This window comes from Eumetopias jubatus, unplaced genomic scaffold, assembly GCF_037043125.1.
Source record: "Eumetopias jubatus isolate StellerSeaLion01/CBP00866 unplaced genomic scaffold, mEumJub1_p1.0 scaffold_4, whole genome shotgun sequence".
In the NCBI taxonomy this organism is placed as follows: Eukaryota; Metazoa; Chordata; class Mammalia; order Carnivora; family Otariidae; genus Eumetopias; species Eumetopias jubatus.
The window spans coordinates 70514093-70534089 of record NW_028274810.1 but is presented as its reverse complement, the minus strand read 5'-3'; the positions used below and the strand labels follow the sequence as shown (position 1 = coordinate 70534089).

Sequence of the window (19997 nt, the reverse complement as noted above, 5' to 3'; positions counted from 1 at the left end):
AATAATAGAATCCAACATCTGTTAGCCTGTGGAGTTGATAACCCATTATCCCATTGGAAAAAATGGGCATTATTACTTCCATTTTATAGGTGGGGAAACAAGTTTAGAAACAGTTGCTAATTTGGCCAAGGCCAAAGACTTGCACAGAGATTTGAAGCCACTAAGCCAAACTTCAGATACTTTGCTCATCTGCACAGTCATCCCAAGAACATGCACTAAACATCCCAGGGTATCAGGTTCTGGGCTCGGTGACCACAAACACTGGAGACAGAAGCAAGGTCCATTCACGGGGCTCCTCTGCTAGGTGTCTTTCTCCAGGAGGTTCTGTCAGATCATCGTCCACCCTCCCTTCCTCTCCCTGGGGTTGCGATCATTGGAGTTTAGGACACTGTGAGAATACCTGCTATTTGTGCCTGTTAAGCAGCATCTTTTAAGGTCATCCCAGGGCTTTAGCCTATTGAGAGCCTTTGGGATCCTGGCTGTGTTGGCCACTCTGCTCTGCCTCTCAGCTTGTCCATCCACAAGTATGAGCACTAGACCTCTTTAACTTCATCTAAGTCACCAATAAATATATTGATCGGATCAAGGCCAAGGAAAGACCCTGGGGTGTGTCACTCCAGGCACACACCAGTGCAATCTGATCTGCCATACCCTTAAGAGACACCCACATAATCAAGTCCAGAGCCTACCAGCCCGCCTGGGCTGCCCCCTCCTCAAGTTTCCCACCACAGAGTTTGGGAGTGGTAACCCTGGGTGTCTTAGGCCGGGGAGGCCATTTGGGGTCGGGGTGCGTGGGATTTGCTCTCATGTGTCCAGTACCCACCAAGGTGCCTGGTACTCAGTAGGTATCCAGTGAAGGCTTGTTTCTTGTTTGTTTTTTTTTTTTGAGAGAGTGAGTGGGGAAAGGGGGAGCAGAGGGAGAGGGAGAGAGAGAATCCCAGGCAGTCCTCACGCCCAGTGCAGAGCCTGACATGGGGTTTCATCTCACAACCCTGAGATCACGACCTGAGCTGAAATCAAGAATTAGATGCTTAACCAACCGAGCCACCCAGGCACCCCCTCTTTTTTTTTTTATGAGAGAGACTTAAGCGTGTTAAATGCTGCTAGGAAGGAGCCAGCAGAAACACGTAGAGGAAAAGGTGGGAATGAAGGGCTCAACCCACCTATCATTCCTCCATTTAAGAAGTATTACTGTGGCTCAGTCGGTTAAGTGTCTGCCTTCGGCTCAGGTTATGATCCCAGGATCCGGTCTTGAGTCCCACATCGGGCTCCTTGCTCAGCAGGGAAGCCTGCTTCTCCCTCTGCCTGCCACTCCCCCTGCTTGTTCTCGCTCTCTCTCTCTCTGACAAGTAAAGAAATAAAATCTTAAAAAAAAAAAAAGTATTACCAAGCACCTGCTCTGTGCCAGGCATTTTGAAAAGGGCTGACAAGGTCCTTGCTTTTTTTTTTTTTTTAAGATTTTATTTATTTATTTGACAGAGAGAGACATAGTGAGAGCAGGAACACAAGCAGGGGGAGTGGGAGAGGGAGAAGCAGGCTTCCCGCCGAGCAGGGAGCCCAATGCGGGGCTCGATCCCAGGACCCTGGGATCATGACCTGAGCCGAAGGCAGCTGCTTAACGACAGCCACCCAGATGCCCCAAGGTCCTTGCTTTTATGGAACTTACTTTCTAGGGAGGGAGGTAAGGAATAAGTAAACGATAATTTCAGCTAATGGTAAGTGCGGATGAAGAAATAAAATGGGGTGATGTGCTAATGGAGGGGTGCAACTTGAGAAAGGATGTAGCAAGATTTAGGGTGCTGTAAGGGGCAGGGATGCTAGATTTCCTGGGGGAGCTGAGCCATCAGGGGAGAGCCAGGGTTCAGCGAGGGAGGCCTTGGTATGGGGGAAGGAAATGGTCTGAAAAGAGGAGGAAGGACCTGGGGAGTTTGCCAATGAGAGGGGCTAGTTCCAGAGACCTGTTGGTGAGGACACAGAGTATTAGAGGGTGGATGACCTTGGGGTTACCCTTTGGGTTGTGACCAACAGGTCAATTGCTAACTCCACATTTGGCCCTGGGCAACCCTCAGGTGCTCAGACTCAACATTACCAACCACAAACATCTCCTTTCCACCAATTCTGCTTCCAATGTCCCCGTCTCAAGGGCGGAACCACCACTCCTGGTCCCAATGACTGGCAGCCTCAGTTGTGATGGGTCGCTCCTCTCTTCCCTCTGAGACAGGACTGGGCCAGAAGATCCAGCAAGAGCCAGAGGGCTCCCAAACCAATCCCTCCTCCTCTGCTGCCCCGTATCTTCCCGTTGTTTCTGCTCCTCCTCCAGGGAGCCATTTGCACCTCCTCACCTCCCTAGGCTCATACTCCTCTCCACTGCTCCCGCGGCCTATAGGGAGCTCCTGGAACAATGAGAAGATTGGAAGGGAGAACCAATCGACTGGGGAGGCTGGAGTCCCAGGATCCCAAGTGTGGCCTTGCGTTACAGTCGGGAATGAGAGCCTAGTGAGGGTAACAGAGGCAGGGGTGAGGGCTCTGCCCGCCTGCCTCGGTCCTCACTTCCTGGCATCATTTCCCCTGGGGCTGATGCCTGCTCCCACCAGGGTCCCTGCTTTCTTCTCTGCCTGGGCCCCAGACACCCTCCAGAGTGAGCCTGTTCGGTCCACCTCTATATAGCCTGTGAACTGTGTTCAGGGGGTGGGCAATTATCCTGGAAGAAACGGGAACCCCCAGGGACAACTCCATTAGGAACTGCCACAGGTCACACCAGGGTTCTGGTGGGGTGTTTGAGGGGCAGGATGGGGGAGAAGTGTGTGAGGAGGTCCGATCAGAGCCTGGTCCCCTGCCCACCTGCAGGCGTGGGCTCCTCTTCAGGCTGGTCTCTGCCCAAGCCTCTTCCTCTGCATTGCCCGAGGCACGAGGGCTTTTGTCTCCAGGAAGTCCAGGTAGGGCCAGGAACCAGGTGGGAGGAGTTTGGCTTCTGCGCCGTGCAGGGTCATGCTGGCTTCGGCCCCTTGATGCGCCAGCTGTGGGAGGGCGCTCGAGCATCTAGCTGGCCAGTCAGCAGGCAGGGCCCTCGAGGAAACAGTTGCTCTATCCACACAGGTTCCCTGATGCCGGGGGTAGGTTGGCTGCTGGTACTCCTGCTGGCCCTGCTGGGGGCTGCCCTGCTCTTCTGGCAGCATGCTCCAGCACGAAGCAAGATCCCCGGGGCACAGAAGCGTAGGGGGTGGCACTGCAGCAGATGGAGGCCCTGGCCCAGCGTCTCCGGCAGCAGGTGAGTGGACGCCTCTCCCGGAGGCCCCCCAGCCCTCCATCCCAATAGGCGGGTCTCACCTCAGGACCACTGCCCCATCCCCTTCAGAAGACAAGGAGCCTGGGGCGGCGGACAGCCCCCTACCCCCAGCTCTCCCCATGCTGGCTTTTTGTATTGCTGTCAGTTCCTCCTCCATCCATGTACTTCCAACCCAATGAGATTGGGGGCCGTGGGTTTTCTTTGTTCTCCCAGTGCCCGCACGGGACTCAGTAACGTGGCGGGTGTTCACTCGAGCTTTTTGTTGAAATAAGATAGGCGCCCCAGGGGGGCGCCTGGGTGGCTCAGTGGTTAAGCGGCTGCCTTCGGCTCAGGTCATGATCCCAGAGTCCTGGGATCGAGCCCTGCATCGGGCTCCCTGCCCAGTAGGAAGCCTGCTTCTCCCTCTCCCACTCCCCCTGCTTGTGTTCCCTCTCTCTCTGTCAATTAAATAAATAAATAAAATCTTTAAAAAAAAGGAAAAGAAAAGAAATAAGATAAACTGATGGAAGCAATTGGAGGGAGGAGGTCTTCTTTCAGGTCTCTTTTAGCCCCTGAGTACTCCCACACCCCACTGACACAGGAACCCGGGTCTACACGTTCTCCTTCCCATCCCCCTGCCACCGGGTTCTGCAAATGTTTGAGAGCACCTGATACATGCAAAGCACAGGGTGGTCACTGGAGATGGGGTCCTCCCAGGAAGCTCTGTGTCTTAAAAGGGACTTTTGACAGCTTAGGTGGGGACATTTCAAGGCACTGGGTCAATCATCGCGGCTGGGCTGGGACTTGAAGGTGAAGGGACTGAGCTGTGGGTGTCGCAGCAGAACCTGCCTAGAGTAGCAGAGAGCAGGATGGGAAGGAGAGGCGGCCCACCTTCCATTGTGTTTGAGGTCTGCTGTGGGGCCTGGAAGACGTGACAGCCCCTTCCTGGGCTCCCCAACTGCCCTACGAGGGGTGGGCTCATGGTATCTTAGGGTCCCCAACTGTGGTTGATGGTGGCAGACTCCCTGGGAGCTCTGGGAGTGGGGGCTGGGGATAATGCCTGAGGTGCTATCCCCATGCTCTGGAGCTCCTGAATGTCCTCTGCCGTCCCCTGGATGGTGATTGATGGCCCCAAGGGGCAGCTTCTCTGCCCGAGCTGCTGCAGTTCCTGAGAATGTGTATTAATATTAATTGGGGCTAATTAGTTGGATAAATCAATCTGCCCCCAGAGAGCAGCTGCCCCTCCCTGGTTGGTGAGCAAGAAATCTGGGCTAACGGGGTTGCTGTGGTGAATCAGTGTGATGGAGAGGATTCGTGTGCATGTGTGTGTGTGTGTGTGTGCATGCATGTGCACGGTGGTGTATTTGGGTTCCTTCACTGCACACACCAGAACCTGCTTATGGGTGCCTCCTGCTGCCTTGTTATTGTGTGCTGGTTGAGTGGTGTGCCTGGCTGTGTGCTGCTTGTGTTTGGTTATGGGCTTGTGGTGTGTGTGCCTGGCTGGGTGTGTATGTGTTGTGTTACAGATGGGAGTGTGTACATCTAGATATGTGTGGCTGGTTTGGGTCTGAATGTTTGGTTGAGCATGTGCCTGTGTGGTCAGGTGTCTGACGTGTGAGGACATCTGCTTCTGTGTAGGTCTGGGCATCTGCTTGGTATATGTGTGGGCATCTGGTATGTAGAGCTCTTGGGCTGGGTACCTGGTGGGGGTGGTGTGGGTCTGCTTGGCTGGAGGAGTGGAAGGGATGAGGTCGTCCCTGGTGTCTCCAGCTTTCCCCCAAGGCTACAGACCTCTTGGCATTCAGTACCTTATTCTCTTCCCAACAAAGCTACACAGGTCCATCCTGGGCACCTTCCCCTCTGCCAAGGATACCCTCAAGGCCTCAGGTGTCCAGCTTTATGTCCCAGGGAGGTAGGAGGCTGAGACATAGGTCAAACCCTGGCAGGGTTCAAACAAATCCAATTCGGTTCAACTTAGCAACATCTTATAGAGGGCTCCTCTGGTCTTGCCTTTTGCTGGGCCTTGGATACAGATTCATAATCAGGATGAATCTGACATCTGACTTCAACTTGCCTTAAAGATGCTCCCGGTCTGAGTGTAGCATGGTGTGTGCATGCAAACTGTGTGTGCATGCAGAGCTATGCAAACTGTGATGGGAGGCAGCTCAGCTGAGTGTGGTGAGGGCCAAATGCCCATGGAACTATGGGACCCGGCAGGAAGGGCTTTGGTCCATCTGGAGAGGGTTGGGTGGGGAAGGCTTCATGGAGAGGTGGTGTTGGAGCTGAGCCTTATAGGATGTGTAGGAGTTTTCCAAAAGGAGGAAGGAAGAGGAAAGACAGTTCCGGAGAGAGAAAAGCCTGAGATAAGGCAGTGTTTCTGTAGAGCGCATAGAAAATAATACTCAGAGTCCACCGGGGTAAATGGACAAGCTGCTCATGGCTGAAGGCTGCTGGCTAGGAAGCTCTGGTCACCTCAGGAGGACATAAGCCCCCCTGACGGTTGAAGGTTTTGACGATATTAAACATGTTTCACAACTGCTTTGGAAACATTAATAATACATCAATTAACTAACAACTTTAAAATATATTTTCTTTGATTTTTAAACCATGATAGGAGGCAGCACCAGTGAGTGTGGAGAAGGCCAGATGGGGCTGTGGAGCCGTGGGACGTGGCAGGAGGGGGATTTGTTCTAAACCAAAGTATATGTTAAAATGACTTGAAAGTGAAATAAGTTGAGGCTCAGTTCTTCTATCAACTTATCCTAATAATTTCCAAGTGATCTGTTAATTTATAGAAAACTTGTGGGGATCTTTTGATGTGGCTCACATCTTCGGAAGATTTCCCTGTCTTTCAAAGCTCTCCCAATAAACCGAGAGTCATTAGGTGACTTGTAGTCTCATTAAATAGAGACTTTCTGTCGACATCATTGATGTCACTCCTTGTATTGAGTCCTTGCTTGGCTTCTGCCAAACCTGTAGCAATTATACTCACAATCCTCTAGCTGTTCTAATGCTGAGATTCTATTAATCAAGCATCTCTGTTGTCAGCTAAGTCATAAATATTGTTATTAGAATGCCATCATAAGGGACGCCTGGGTGGCTCAGTCGGCTAAGCGGCTGCCTTCGGCTCAGGTCATGGTCTCAGGGTCCTGGGATCGAGCCCCACATCGGGCTCCTTGCTCAGCAGGGAGCCTGCTTCTCCCTCTGCCTGCCGCTCCCTGTGCTTGTGCTTTTGCTCTCTCTCTCTCTCTCACTGTCTCTCTGGAAATAAATAAATAAAATCTTAAGAAAAAATAGTCTACCTTAAAAAAATAAAAAAGAGTCGTCCAACCGACTACACCACCCAGGTGCCCCTGATGCATCTATTTTTTAAAAAAACTCCTTTGTGCCTTAACATCCTCATCTCTACAATGGGGTGATGATTATAATTATAGTACTCGAGCGAGTTCATAATGTTTACAGTGGTGCCTGGTACGCAGCAAGCACTACCTAAGTGAGACCTTTCACTTTATTTTTTATTTTTATTTTTTATTAACATATAACGTATTATTTGTTTCAGGGGTAAGGTCTGTGATTCATCAGTCTTACACGATTCACTAGCTCTCACTGTAGTAATGATAAAACTAATGTTATCCTTGCTGGGCAGGCATTTGGTGAGTTTCGATGAATTTGTTCTATTACGGAAGGAACACTAACTGGGCTGGTGGCTGTATTACTGGGCCCTTGGCAGCCCCGCCCAGCCCACCAAGTCACTGGAGTGCCTGCCATGCCAGCAAAGGGGCAGTCCCAGCAGCCGCCTCCAGTGGCCATGAGCTCCCTCTGCTTGCTCTCCCCACCTCTCCCCAGCTCCCTGAGAGGCTTCCATTTTTACAAGTGGCCATGTGAGGACAACTGCAGGGGAGCGGTAACCTCAGGGGTCCAGATGGATACTGGGCACTTGCCCAGAGGGGTGTCATCTCTCCAGGTAGATATGTAGGAATTGGGGGCTGACAGGTAGTCTTGGGGTGTGCCTGGGGGTCAGCATGTGCTGGGATGGTCCCTGGAGGGTCCTACTGGGGCTCCTTAGGGCTGGGGGGAGCAGGGCAAGCGATGAGCTCAAGCTGGCTCTTCAGAGTCCTTGAGGGAATCAGGGGCTGTGCCTTGAGAGTCCCTGCTGGGCCGGGCATTAACCTTTTACCTGCTGGACTGTGAAGAGAGGGCAGAGTCCCATGGCAGGGGCTAGGGCAGCTGGGGGTGGTGGGAAACTTGTGGGAGTGGCTTTTTGCTAAGTGACTCAGAAGGATTTCCTTTTAGCCACAATGCAGCCATTGAGGTGCATTCTAGCCAGTTGCCCACTCTATTCTAGAGGGATCCATGTCTGGGCCCTTCTGAAAGTCCTTGAGGCATACAGGTGGGGGAGTTCTGAGCTCAGGCACTAAGATGCCCTTCCCCAGGTCAGATCACCAGGAATGGGAAGGCTGGATAAGAAGGAAAGTTGGGATGTTGGGGTGCCCCCCTGAAGGCAAACCCTACAGAGATGAACCTCACTTCCATAACCCCTGAGTCCCAAAACGTGCAGATAGAGTCACGCCCACTGCCGTTGTGCCCCTTCTGGGTAGCAACACAAGGGGGCAGGCCCTCCTCTGTGCCCATGGGCACTGGGGAGGCAGAGACATAGGGAACATCCAGGACTTTCATGCCAACCTGGAGACCGATCAGGAAATGTTCTTCATGCTAAGGATGAGTCCAGGAGCGTGTGCAACACATGGATGGGTGTGCAACTGCGTATCAGGTGGGGTGTGGGGAGGTGATGTTGAGTGTGTGCGAGTGGACTGGAGCGAATCAGTCATTGACCTCTGACCTCCCATCTCCACAGGAACCCTCCCTGAACCCCAAGGCCATCCTGGAGGTGCCCCTGGAGAGTCTGGCCCAGAAGCTGCAGGATGAAGAGCTCAGTCTGGAGAGCATCCTCTCTAGCTACTTAGAGGAGGTGGGGGTTGGGTCAGGAGTGGGGTGGGGGCTGTCACCTGTTGTCTTCCTCACAAGACGTGGGGGCCGTTGTAACATCATGGCACTATAGCTGGCTTGGGAGGGGGGTACATGCCACAGTCATTGGTCATTTCTATTCTGCTCTGAGTCAGGGTGGTGGGTGACTGAGTACCCCATGTCTGGCTTCAACCTGAGCCCCTTATCTGGTCTCCTTCAATGTTGCTCAGGCCCTGAAGGTACATAAGAAGGTAAACTGCCTGACGGATTTCCTGGGCGAGCGTGAGGAGGAACTGCAGGTATTGAAGAAGCTCAAGAAGACTGAGAGAGGCCTTCTCTATGGGGTCCCCATCAGCCCCAAGGACACCTATGACTGCAAGGTGGGCCGGGTTCACATGCATACACGTATGTGTGTGTGCCCATACGTCACTGAGCCTGTGAGCCTCTGAGTGTGTGACATTGGGCGAGTTATGTAATCAAGGAAGCACAACTAGAAAGTGGCAGCTGGGAGCTGAACCCAGTAGTCTGGCTCTGACCCACCATGGTCTTCTGCCACTTGGGTGAATTCTCCTAAGGGGGCAGCACGTGCGTCTCAGAGGCCGTGACAATGCGTGGAGCGGGAGCAGAGTGAGGAGGAGAGTCTGTCCACTGGGTGGTTGCATCCTGACCTCTGTGGGCTAATGTCACTTCCTTGCAGGGCCATGACTCTGTGTGTGGCCTGGCTCAGTTCCTGGAGAAGCCCACGGCCAAGGATGGGGTCATTGTGAAAGCGCTCAAGGCTCAGGGAGCTATTCCCTTCGTTAAGACCATCATCCCCCAGACACTGCTCAGGTCTCTGAAGTGGGTGGGCGGGGCTGGGTTTGGAGGTGGGCCCAGCACTGACAGCAACGTAAAGGCCTGACTCAGGGCAGAGGGTGAGCTGAGGGCCAGTCAAGCAGACCGTGAGGACCGAGGTTCTTGGGCAAGTCTTTCCTGCCCCCTGAGCCTCGGTTTCCTCATCTTATAATGTGTGGGTAGACTTCATCGTCTCTCCAGGCCCTCAGGCTCTGGGGTTCTGAAGAGTTTCATCTTTGTGTTTATCTAGCTTTTCCCTCCTCTCCCATAGCATTCAGCGTGCCTACTGTTGTGAGGAACCTGTTCCCAATTCTGACAGCAGGGCTGGGGGCTCCTGTCCTTAGGTTAGGAGTTGTGGTTGGTGTCCACTCTTGGTCTTCCTTGTGGCAGTGGGCCCTCACCTCAGCCGTAAAGGAGACCAGGAGGGCTCAGCCCTGGGGAGGAGCATGCGAGCCAAAGCAGGCCCGGGGTTGACTCCTGAGGGGGTCAGTCTCTACACGGGGAGGGACGTTTCCCCAGTTAAACTTTCACCTCCCAACCCCTTTTCTTCTGTTTCCGTCAGCTTTTATTGCAGCAACCCCATCTATGGACGGACCCTGAACCCTCTGAATTTAAAGAAGACACGTGGGGGCTCCTCAGGGGGTGAGGGAGTCATGCTGGCACAAGGGGGTTCCATCCTGGGCATGGGGTCCGACACTGCTGGCGGCATCTGCATACCAGCCAGCTTTTGTGGGGTCTGTGGCTTCCAGACCACGGGATACTGCCTCAGGTACTTGGTGCTGGTGATGGGGGCGGGGGGCTCAGCCCAGCCTAGGGGAACAGAAGTCTGGGGGAGTAGAGGGGCCTGTTTGGCACATCAACTCTTATCCACTCACCTCAGTACTAGGGGAAGTGGCTAAAGTTAGGAGGGCTTCAAATACTCCTGCTTCAGCCCCAGATCAGCACACCGTGTCTGGTATAGGTGGCAGTAGAAAAGACCTTCTACTCATTCATTAATTCATTTGTTCATTAATTCATTTGTCTTTACATCTACCCATCTACCTACCTGTTCCCTTAGTCACTCATTGGTCCATCCCTTTTCCCAGCTATCCATCCTTTGCCTATTCATCCACCTATGCAATCACAATCCCGGTCTCTATCCATCAGTCAATTTCACTATTCATCCACCATTTAATTTATCTAACAAATATTTATTGAGTGTTTACTTTGTGACTGACACTGTACTAGGTACTTGGGATATATCGGTAAACAAAAGGACAAATATCCCAGCCCTTGACAAATTTATACACATTCTTCCTTTCATTCGTTAATTCATTCACTCATCCATTTATCTCCCCATCCATCCACTGCCTCTGTTCCTTCATCACCTATCTTTCAGCCTCCCCCTCCCCCCCGCCGAGTACCTACACTGTGGTGGCCCTTGTGCTGGGGACACAGAACACTCTCAGACCTAGTACCTGCCCTTGTTGTGCTATTAGACATGCAAATGGCTGAGTCAGAAAGTGATGGGGCTCTAAGAGAGGGTCAAAGCTTGTGGGAATTCACAGGATGAAGCTGACCTTTTCTTCAACAGAGATTTATTAAAAGCCTAGACTTTAAACTTTCAGAAGCAGGGCAAGGGAAGGAAAGGCTTCCTGGAAGAGGCAGAATCTGAGCTTGGCTTTGAAGGATGGATATGCAGAGATGGCGTAGAGTCTAGAAGGCTGTAAACTGTGAGCAACTTACTTTGCCTGGAGTAATATGTGTGTGTGGAAGGTCTAGAAGGGGATGCTGTGGAAGGAGCTGATACTCCAGAGCCTTGAAGGCAGTCAAAGAGATCAGACTTAATGCTGTGGGCAGTAGGGGTCACGACAGGGTTGAAGCAGCTCCTCTTGCTGGGTGCTGGTTCCTGGGGGAGTGCTTGGCTGGCTACTAAAGCCTCGGCTCTCAGGCCGGTCCCTTCAAGGGCTGAGCGGGACTCTGGGTGGGCGGGGTTGTGCAGCTACTCTGGAATCGCCTCTGCTGTGGGTCAAGAAAGTCAAGAAATCAGGTAAGCTGGGCGCCTGGGTGGCTCAGATGGTTAAGCGTCTGCCTTCGGCTCAGGTCATGATCCCAGGGTCCTGGATCGAGTCCCGCATCGGGCTCCCTGCTCCCTGGGAGCCTGCTTCTCCCTCTGCTTCTCTCTCTCTCTCTCTCTCCCTCTGTCTCTCATGAATAAATAAATACAATCTTTGGGAAAAAAAAAAAGAAATCAGGTAAGCTGACTGTGCCCGTGGCTACACCCATTCAAAGATAACCTGTCTGCCTTCCTCCCAAGGACATTTCACTCAGCCCCTATCTCAGATTAGCCCCACCAGTGATAAAGCAATCTGAAGGGATAGCATGGCTCCCACCTGGCCTCCCCCCAAGTCCAGTGAGAAGTGCTTCCTACTATCTAGCCTTAGTCTCTCCTACTTGTCTCTTGATGTTCTGCCCCAGCTAAGATTCTCCTGTCAGGCACCGGAGATGCTTTGGCTGGTGTGCCAACTCTGCCTGTCCCCAACCCCTGACCCAGGTTGGTCCCAGGACCCTTTGACCCTGATCATGGTCTTGGGCCCCACCCTCTGAGGCCAGGCCGTGGGGGTCCCCAGAGCAGAAGGGATGAGAGAAATCTGCCTCCTTTCTGTTCAGTGACTACAGTGGGTGGCCCCATAGCCCGGGATGTGGAGAGCCTGGTGCTGTGTATGCGAGCCCTGCTAAGTGAAGACATGCACCGATTGGACCCCGCTGTGCCTTTCATGCCCTTCAGGGAGGAGGTGAGCTGGTTGCGGAGCAGGCCTGGAGGACTCCCACCTCTCCGCTCCTTTCTTTCCTCGTTGACATGTCTACCATCTGACCATCTTCTATGAAGACCGCTTTTCCCAGCCCAGGGTACAGTGACCAAGAAGCCCACATGTTCAGTCATATTCACTTCCCATCTCTGCTGGACAACAGCTGCTTTGGCCTCCCAGCTCCTTGGACCCATAGCTAATACTGCCCCCAGAGAGGGACTCCATCGTCATAGTCCCAACACACACACAGACATGACATTCAGCAAGTATGGTTTAGAGAGTCTCCCCATCCATCCACTCATCTAGCCACTATCTGGTTAAGCTGGGCTTCCAGTCCTCTAGGTAACCTCGGCCAAGTCACATCTCTTTTTAGGCCCCAGTCTCCCCAGTGGTATAATAAAGAGGTTGGACCAGAAGATTGCTCCAGGCCCTGCCAGCTTTGGCAGGCTTCATTTATTCAATAGTTTATTCAACATTTATTGGTACCTACTATGTGCAGGCTCTTTGTAGTTCATCCTAATACTCACTCTATAGAGTGAGCATTGTGCTTCTCATTTACAGGCAAGGAAACTGAGGGGAAATGAAGTGACTTGCCTATGATCACATAGCTAGTAACTGGCAGAGTTGGGCTTTGAACCCAGCCCTATCTGCTCTAGAACCCTCTCCATAGGGAAAGTCTCTGTCTACCATTCAGTCGATGTCTACTCATCTGATCTCTACACACATCCTAATACAATCAACCTGTGATCATTTTCTGTCACCCATTATTTGCCTCTACTAATTTCTCCATCTCCATCCTCTTCTGGCTGTTTTTTAGCTTAAGGGTCTTTGTGTCTATTCACCTACTTACTTACCTGCCCCCCCTCAATTCCAACCACCCATTCTTCCACCCACCCATCTATCCATTTGATCCTCTGCCCACCCATCCATTCACCATCTCATACATATGCCCACCCACTCATTCATGAATCTATCTACCATCTATCTGCCTATCTACTGCATCCCCTCAATCATGTCCCCATCCATTTGCCCTTCCAGGGGTTTCTCCAGAGGACCTAGAGCCTGGAAAGTACATAGAGAGGCTCCAAGGGGGTCTTAGGGAGTTTCTGTAGATTCCCCTGGGTTGAAGACAGCTGTGGCCCAAGGTCCCAGTCTGGCTCTTGAAGAGGCCTCAGTGTCTTCTGAGACCCACCAGCTCTTCTTGCCCACAGGTATACTCCAGTAACCAGCCCCTTCGAATTGGCTACTGTGAATCAGATGGCTTCGCCCAGCCAACTCCTAGCATGGCCAGGGCCATGAGGCTCACCTCCAGGCTGCTCCAGGCTGCAGGAGGACATCAGGTAGGCTTGCTTAGCCTGGATTGGGAGGGAAGCCATACTGGTGAGGATGTTGGGCTGGGCCATTCTTGGAGAGGAAGGAAATTATATCTGAGTCTGAGGTGCTAACATCACTGTGTTTCCCCTAAGTTTCCTGGAGAAAACTGATGGGCTGCAGGTGGGGGCAGGGTGGGCCCATCCTGTGAGGAAGGCATCAAGGTTTTGCGGTTTCCCCCTTCAGGGATGGGGACTCAGGGACTCACTCCCATAATTCTTATAGCCTGGGTTTCTGTTGCATCTATCAAATGGCTGTGAGGAGATTCCTGTCCTCAAAATCACTTTCCTCCCCCAACCCCTGCCTCCCACACCCATTGGCTTGTCCTGGTCCTGCCTCCCCTTTGAGAATTGCTGGTTGGCGACATATGTAATCTTGGACCAGCCTCATAACCCCCCTGAGCCTCAGTTTTCTACCACACGGGGCGGCTGTGAAGGTTAAATGAGCTCACATATGTGAAACACATGGCCTGGGGCAGGATCACAGTGGAGCAGGCAGGAAATGAGGGTTGCTTGACTGCCATGGCGTCTCCGTGGGGGGTGAGGGAGTGTCATGGCAGCGGAGGGTCTCAGGTGGATGGAGACGGTGGTGATGTGCTATCCTCTCTTTAAATCCTGAGGGATGCAGAGAATCCCGGGCGGGGTGGGAAGCGCTCCAGGCCCTGACTCAGCCTCTGTCTCCCAGGTCATCCCCTTCTCCGTCCCCCGTATAGAGTATGCTGTCGAGCACCTGCTCATGGGAGGTCTGTTTGCTGATGGAGGGGCCACCCTTCTGGAGAAGCTGTGCATTTGTCAGGACTCAGATGTAGGGCATGGGGCTGGGGACAGGGCTGGTGGTGACCTGAGCCCTAGGAAGGGACTGTGTGGGCCTGGGCTGGTGGGATGCCTCTGGTTAATTGTGTGACCTTAAACAGCAAGTCAGCAACCCGGTCCCCGTCTTCAGGATGTGTGTGTTCCAGGGGTGGTGCTGGTGGGAAAAGAAGTGTTCCTCTGGGTCACACCTCCTTCCATGGCTTCCCTCTGGAGTGGGAGTTGGGTGGGGACGAGAGCCAGTCGATGGCTGAAATGCTGTGACTGACCGGATACGTGTCTGTGGTTCCTCAGTGAGGGGGACATTGTGGACCCTTGCATAAAGACAGTGATCAACGTGCTCCGCCTGCCGGACCCTCTCAAGAGTTTCTTGGCCTATATCCTGAAGTACATAGTGAGTGTGGGCCGAAGGTGGGGGAGGCATTCAGGAGGGGAGAAGCCCTCAGAAGAGGACTCAGAATGAGGCCCAGAGAGTAGTGGGGGCTCAGAGAAGAGGAACTGAAAAGGCTGATGGGGGCCAAAAGAAAGCGGTGCTTTTAGAGAGAGGGGTGCATCTCAGAAAGAGGAAGGGGTTTTAGAGAGGGGGTGGGGGCCTAGAGGGGGCTAAAGGCTTGCGGAGGAGTAGAAGCTTCTGCAGAGTTGCTTTTTCTGGACCCTAATTCTGGGCAGACTGGTGTTGCCCTGTGGTTTCTGAATGGGTCTCTCCCTCTCTCCTCATCTCTAGGAGCCCTGAGCTAGCCAGAAGTTGAAAGAGATTCGTGGAATGGGGTGAGTGCTAGTCTCCTCAGGTGAAGCTCACAGGCATCTTCTACGGGGTGGGGGGAATTAAGTAAGGGCCATGTGGCTAGAGTTGGCATCCACTGGGGGCAAGGGCTGTTTAGACTTTGGGATCTAATTAGGTTTTTAGGGTTATATCTGACACTGGTTAAATTTAGGCTTTTGAGTGAGGTTGAGATTGGGGCTACTTTGGGGCTGGGGTTTGATTTGGAGTTAAGCTCTGAGCTCAGGCTAGAATTAGCTTAGGCTGGGGTAAAGGTTGGGCCTGAGTTGAGATTGGGTTTGGGTTTGGGTTGGGGTTAAGGTTGGAATTGGGGCTGGAGTAGCCCGAGGGCTGACCGGGGGCCTCAGGTTAGGGGAAGAACCTGTGGTTTTGGGGGGAGCTTGGAGTCCCTGTGGCTGGTGGGTGGGGCATTGACCAGAGGGTGTGGACTCTTGGGAGCACTGGACAGGCAAGGTGTTTTGGTCAGTGAACAAGACACAGGGTCATTCCCAGCCCATCAGCTGACTTGCAGCTTGCACGGAGACTAGGCTCTAGCTCTTGGTTGTAATGTCCCAATTTGTATAAAAGGGAGTCCTCCCATGCTGACCTTTGGACTTCTGTGTCTTCTTTATTCCCCCAGGACTCCCAAAAAACTGCGGGAACATCACACAGCAGTGGAGGTGATGTGTGCCTGAAGAGACCTCAAGGGACTGCTGGAGCAGGGGCAGCAGAGACCTGGGTGGTGACAGGACTGGCCAGATTGGGGGTGGGCTACACCTGGATGGGGAGGCCTGGGGACATGGGAGGTTAATTTAGTCCATCTCTTTGGGGCCAGGATGATACGTTGTTCCCAAATAATTGCAGCCGGAGACTCCTCTTCCCATCCTTTCACCTCAGCCCCCGGGAAGGCCCTGACCCCTCCTCCCGTGCCCCAGATATCTTAGGGTACATCTCACAGCCTGGGAATTCTTCCTGATGTTGAATGCCACTGGGCCTGGCAGCACCTGACCTTGCCTTGCAAACAGTGACTTCTGCTGGTCTTACCCCTCCCACCCCTCCCTGTTCCTGCAGGAGTATTAGCAAGAGTTCATAGCCAAGTGGAGGTCCTTGGACCTGGATGTTCTGCTGACACCACCGCTAACCCCTGCCTTCTCTACAGACCATTCTAGCATGGCATTAGGTGAGACGAACCTGGGTCCTGATGGCGTTGAGACCCAGAGCCCAGGACTTCAGAGTCCTGCCACAGCTTCTGTGGCCTTGACCTCTGTTACCATTCACTATTGAAAAAAAAAATTTCTTAAATTGAGGTAAAATTCAGATAACATAAATTCACCATTTTAAAGTGTACAATTCCGTGGTTTTGAATGTATTTAGAATGCTGTGCCACTACTACCGCTACCTAATTCCAGAACATTTCCGTTATCTTGAAAATAAACCCTGTACCTGTGAGCGGACACTCCCAATTTCCATTCACTTTTAAAATGAATTTTATTGAGGGCCGCCTGACTGGCTCAGTCAGTAGAGCATGGGACTCTGGATCTTAGGGTCATGAGTTCAAGCCCCCCTGTTGGGCATGGAGCTTACTTAAAAAAGGAGAAAAATGAACTTTACTGAAATATAATTCCCATGCAGTGAAACCCACCAACTTTCAGAGTGTAATTTGATAAATTTTAACAAATGCATACAATTGTGTAACTACCGCCATAATAAAAAGATAGACTATTTTTATCACCCACCAAATTTCCCTGATGGCCCTTTGCAGTTCTCCCTATCCTTGCAAACTGCAACCACTGGGCTGCTTTTTGTCACTATAGTTTTGCTTTTTCTGGGATTTCACGTAAATGGAATCAGAAGGAAGGAGGCTTTTGGGTCTGGCTTCTTCCACTTAGCGTATGCATTCACCCTTAACGGACTTCCTGCTGCCCCGCTTTAAAAGGTGGCTTTGGCCTAGCCCCCCTGAAATGAAGCCTCGGCACAAGGCAGTTTCTGGGCCAATGCTGGGGCCCCTGCCCAGCACAGGAGCAGGTCTCAGAGGTGTTATCAGTGCAGAATGAAAACCCACCTCAAGCCTGGACTCCTCTTCCCTGGGTCCCCCCACAGTGGCTGCCCAAATGCACATCCCACACCTGGCCCTGCATCAATGTCCTCTGCTGACATCACCGCCCCTTCTTTGTCACTCATTCCCTGCAAACAGGTGGCTGCTGCAGGGGAGCTGCCTTTTTAACTCAGGGTTGCCCTCCCTGCACGCTTCAGCCATCCTCAGCCGTGTGGTCTGTGAAAAACCAGCTAACTTGTCAACCACCTCCGTTTCCTCATTGTACACAGGGAAGAGTCAAGTCCGCCTCACAGGGGTGGAGAGGACTCAAGGAATCAGTAACAGAGAGAGGCCAGCACAGTGCCTGGCACTGAGGAAGGCTTCGATAGCATCCATCCTCTCCTTCCCTCCACTGTGGGGCGAGCAGGAGGCGGTGGTCAGGTGGATTCCTGGTCCCAGACGGGCAACGTTGCAAGCCCAGAGGGCTGCAGTTCCGAGAAGGACCCCGAGGGGGCGCTCACCCAACACTCTTCCCCACCTGCCTCTTTCGTCCCCTGACCTGGGCTGGCCGGGATCTTCCTACGGATGTCTCCTCCTACTGGAGCCTGTACAATGTCCTGAACTTCCCCGCTGGCGTGGTGCCGGTCACCGCGGTGACGCTGCAGGACGAGGAGGAACTGGCCTTCTACAAGGGATACTACGGAGACAGTTCTGACAAATCTTTCTGGGAGGTCAGTTTCCCCCTCCATACCTCTCCCCCAGGGACACAAGCCAGGACTGAGTCTTGCCTCCATCCCAGCCCGAGTGAGTGGGAGTGGGGTGGGGCCAGTCATTCCTACTGTTCTATCCTTTATCACTTCTGCTGCAGTTTCATCCCATCTCTGAGGACACACCCTCTGAGCTCCAAGTCAGCCTCTGTCCTTGTCCAGGGAGGATACTTTACAAAACCACGGGCTTCTTGACACTTGCTTAGGGAAAGTTGACCCCAGAGGCAGGAAGAGTAGAGCAAATGCTGCTGGTTAGGAGCTTACTAGGGAATTGGACTGGACACTCCTCCTCTCTGAGCCTCAACGTCTTTGCCAGGAAAATGGGAATTAAAATATCTACCCTGCAGGGTTGTCCTAAAGGTTCAATGGAAAAACAGTGAAGCAATCAGTATAAGGCTTTGTATATAGGAAGTGTTCCAATTAATGCTACTATTACTAATTCAGAGTTGGCTTCACAAAAGGAAATATTTCCATGTGCATATTTAATGCATGATCTAAAATAACAACCCTGTCTTGGGTGACAGAGAGAAAGGGAGGGAGAGAGAGACTGACTCTGAAAAGTATGTATGTGTCTGAGTCAGACATTAAGTAACTTACTTTTCTGGAAATTGATTTTAGTGCTAGAGTTGCCCAGTGGAGCTGCTGACCTGAATTCTGAGAAAATAATAATAATGACACTATCTAATGTGTCTTGAGCTCTTACTCTGTTCCAGGAACTGTTTAAAAGTGCTGTATATATATTAAATCATTAAATCCCCTAACTGTCCTGTGAGGTTTTACGAAGTTGGCAATGGGGGCACACATAGGTTAAGAGATTTGACCCATGCCACCACACCACACAGGCAGGTGAAGTGGAAGGAGCCCGGACTTGAAGCCAGTTGACTTGACTCGTGACAAAGACAGATAAGGGCTTGTATCTTATCATCATAAAACAATGGAAACATGTTTGAATGCCTCTAAGTATGTTTGGATTTCATGGCAGACACTTGGGTTCAGTCCCCATGTTCCTGAGTCTGCATTTGGGGTCAAGGTACCTCTTTCAGTGCAGAAGTATGACCGGGCTCTGGATCAGGGATTTGCACATTCTTCTTTCCTTTGCTGAGAACATTGGGTGGATACTTGTTTTTTTATTTCATGATTGTAGTCAGCTGTCTGCACAGGGAGCAAGTTTTGCATCTTAACCCTGGAGAACTAAAGACAGATAAAGTCAGAATAGTTTTTCCAGGTTTCCCTGAGAGCTGAGGAAGCCTGGGACTCTGAGATCCAGGACATCTCTACCTTAATGTAGATTGCGGATGAGATGTTTGGACTAATGCAGATGGGTGGTGAGGGAGGCTGGGCACGGGGCCTGTGAGCGGAGAGCAGGCTCTAAGCCCACCCACCCGCTCTCTGGGCAGGCGGTACAAGGATCCGTGGGACTTCCTGTGGCTGTGCAGGGCGTTGCTCTGCCATGGGAAGAGGAGCTGTGTCTCCGGTTCATGAAGGAGGTGGAGACCTTGGCCAAGAACCACAGGGGACCTGAGTGATTAGGCCACTCCTCCTGGAGGCCTTCCTACATCCTCATCCAAGTCTGCTCCTGATGCCTCTTCTCGTGAATACTCTATCTGCCTCATGTTTCCTCCTCCCAGAAGCCCACCAGATTCCTTTTCTTTGTTGTCCTTCTGCATGGGTACTCAATACACGGACTCCTCAGATTGGCCCGAGATGGGGCACAGGGTGAAGGGCTCTTTGCAGTCCTACTTCCAGCCAGCTCGGCAAACTAATGGACTCATTCCTCCCTGTACTCGATAGCAGAGACTTTCTGGAGCTAAAACCTCAATGCAGAGGAATAGATTTCCTCCATCCCCCCCATCCACCTATATAGTCAGCCAGCCATCCTACATTTGTTGAGTACCTCCTCTGAACCCAAATGATGGAATTTCAGGCAGAAAAAGACCTGAGAGTTTAACTACGAAGGAATCACGCCAGAAGGGAAGCCCTTACTCCACCTACCACAGAAGGAAGCATCTGGGATGTCCAGGGGCAGGTGAGACAGGGCTATTGCTGACCTCACTGGGGCCTCTACCTCTTCCAGGCTCTACCACAGAGCCTGAGATCTCTGCTGGACAAGGAGCTTCATGGTTTCTCCTCAAACAGGGCTATTAGGGCTCTGGCTCTGTCCTCTCTCCACCCATAAGAGGGAGGTCTAACAGGCCAGGAGAAAATGGTTGCGGTGGGGGGGCGGGGGGCAGGCAGAGAGGTTTTCTACCTCAAGTGCCTTCTGCCTCCTCTCTCACTCCCACCGGCTGCAAACAGTTTGGGCACCAGGGGGCAGCATTGAGCTTTACACCGCCCAGACCGGCCGCAGCCTTCAGCTTTCAGATGCACTGTCTCCAGGTCTTTCCCAGTCTAAACACAGATGG

The 19997-nt window shown here is 52.3% G+C and overlaps 1 protein-coding gene across 1 annotated transcript; it reads left to right on the top strand.

Moving 5' to 3' along the window:
* The first annotated feature begins 1633 nt into the window (after positions 1–1633).
* LOC114224255 (vitamin D3 hydroxylase-associated protein-like) lies at positions 1634–19121 on the top strand. The gene is given in 16 exon segments (XM_088023000.1): positions 1634–3216; positions 3219–3268; positions 8121–8234; positions 8461–8610; positions 8928–9061; positions 9627–9833; positions 11046–11071; positions 11714–11838; positions 13065–13193; positions 13909–14006; positions 14328–14427; positions 14758–14801; positions 15434–15473; positions 15865–15968; positions 17412–17559; positions 18993–19121. Coding segments are annotated over 16 exon segments (2025 nt in total). The 5' UTR covers positions 1634–2789.
* Positions 19122–19997: the final 876 nt, after the last annotated feature.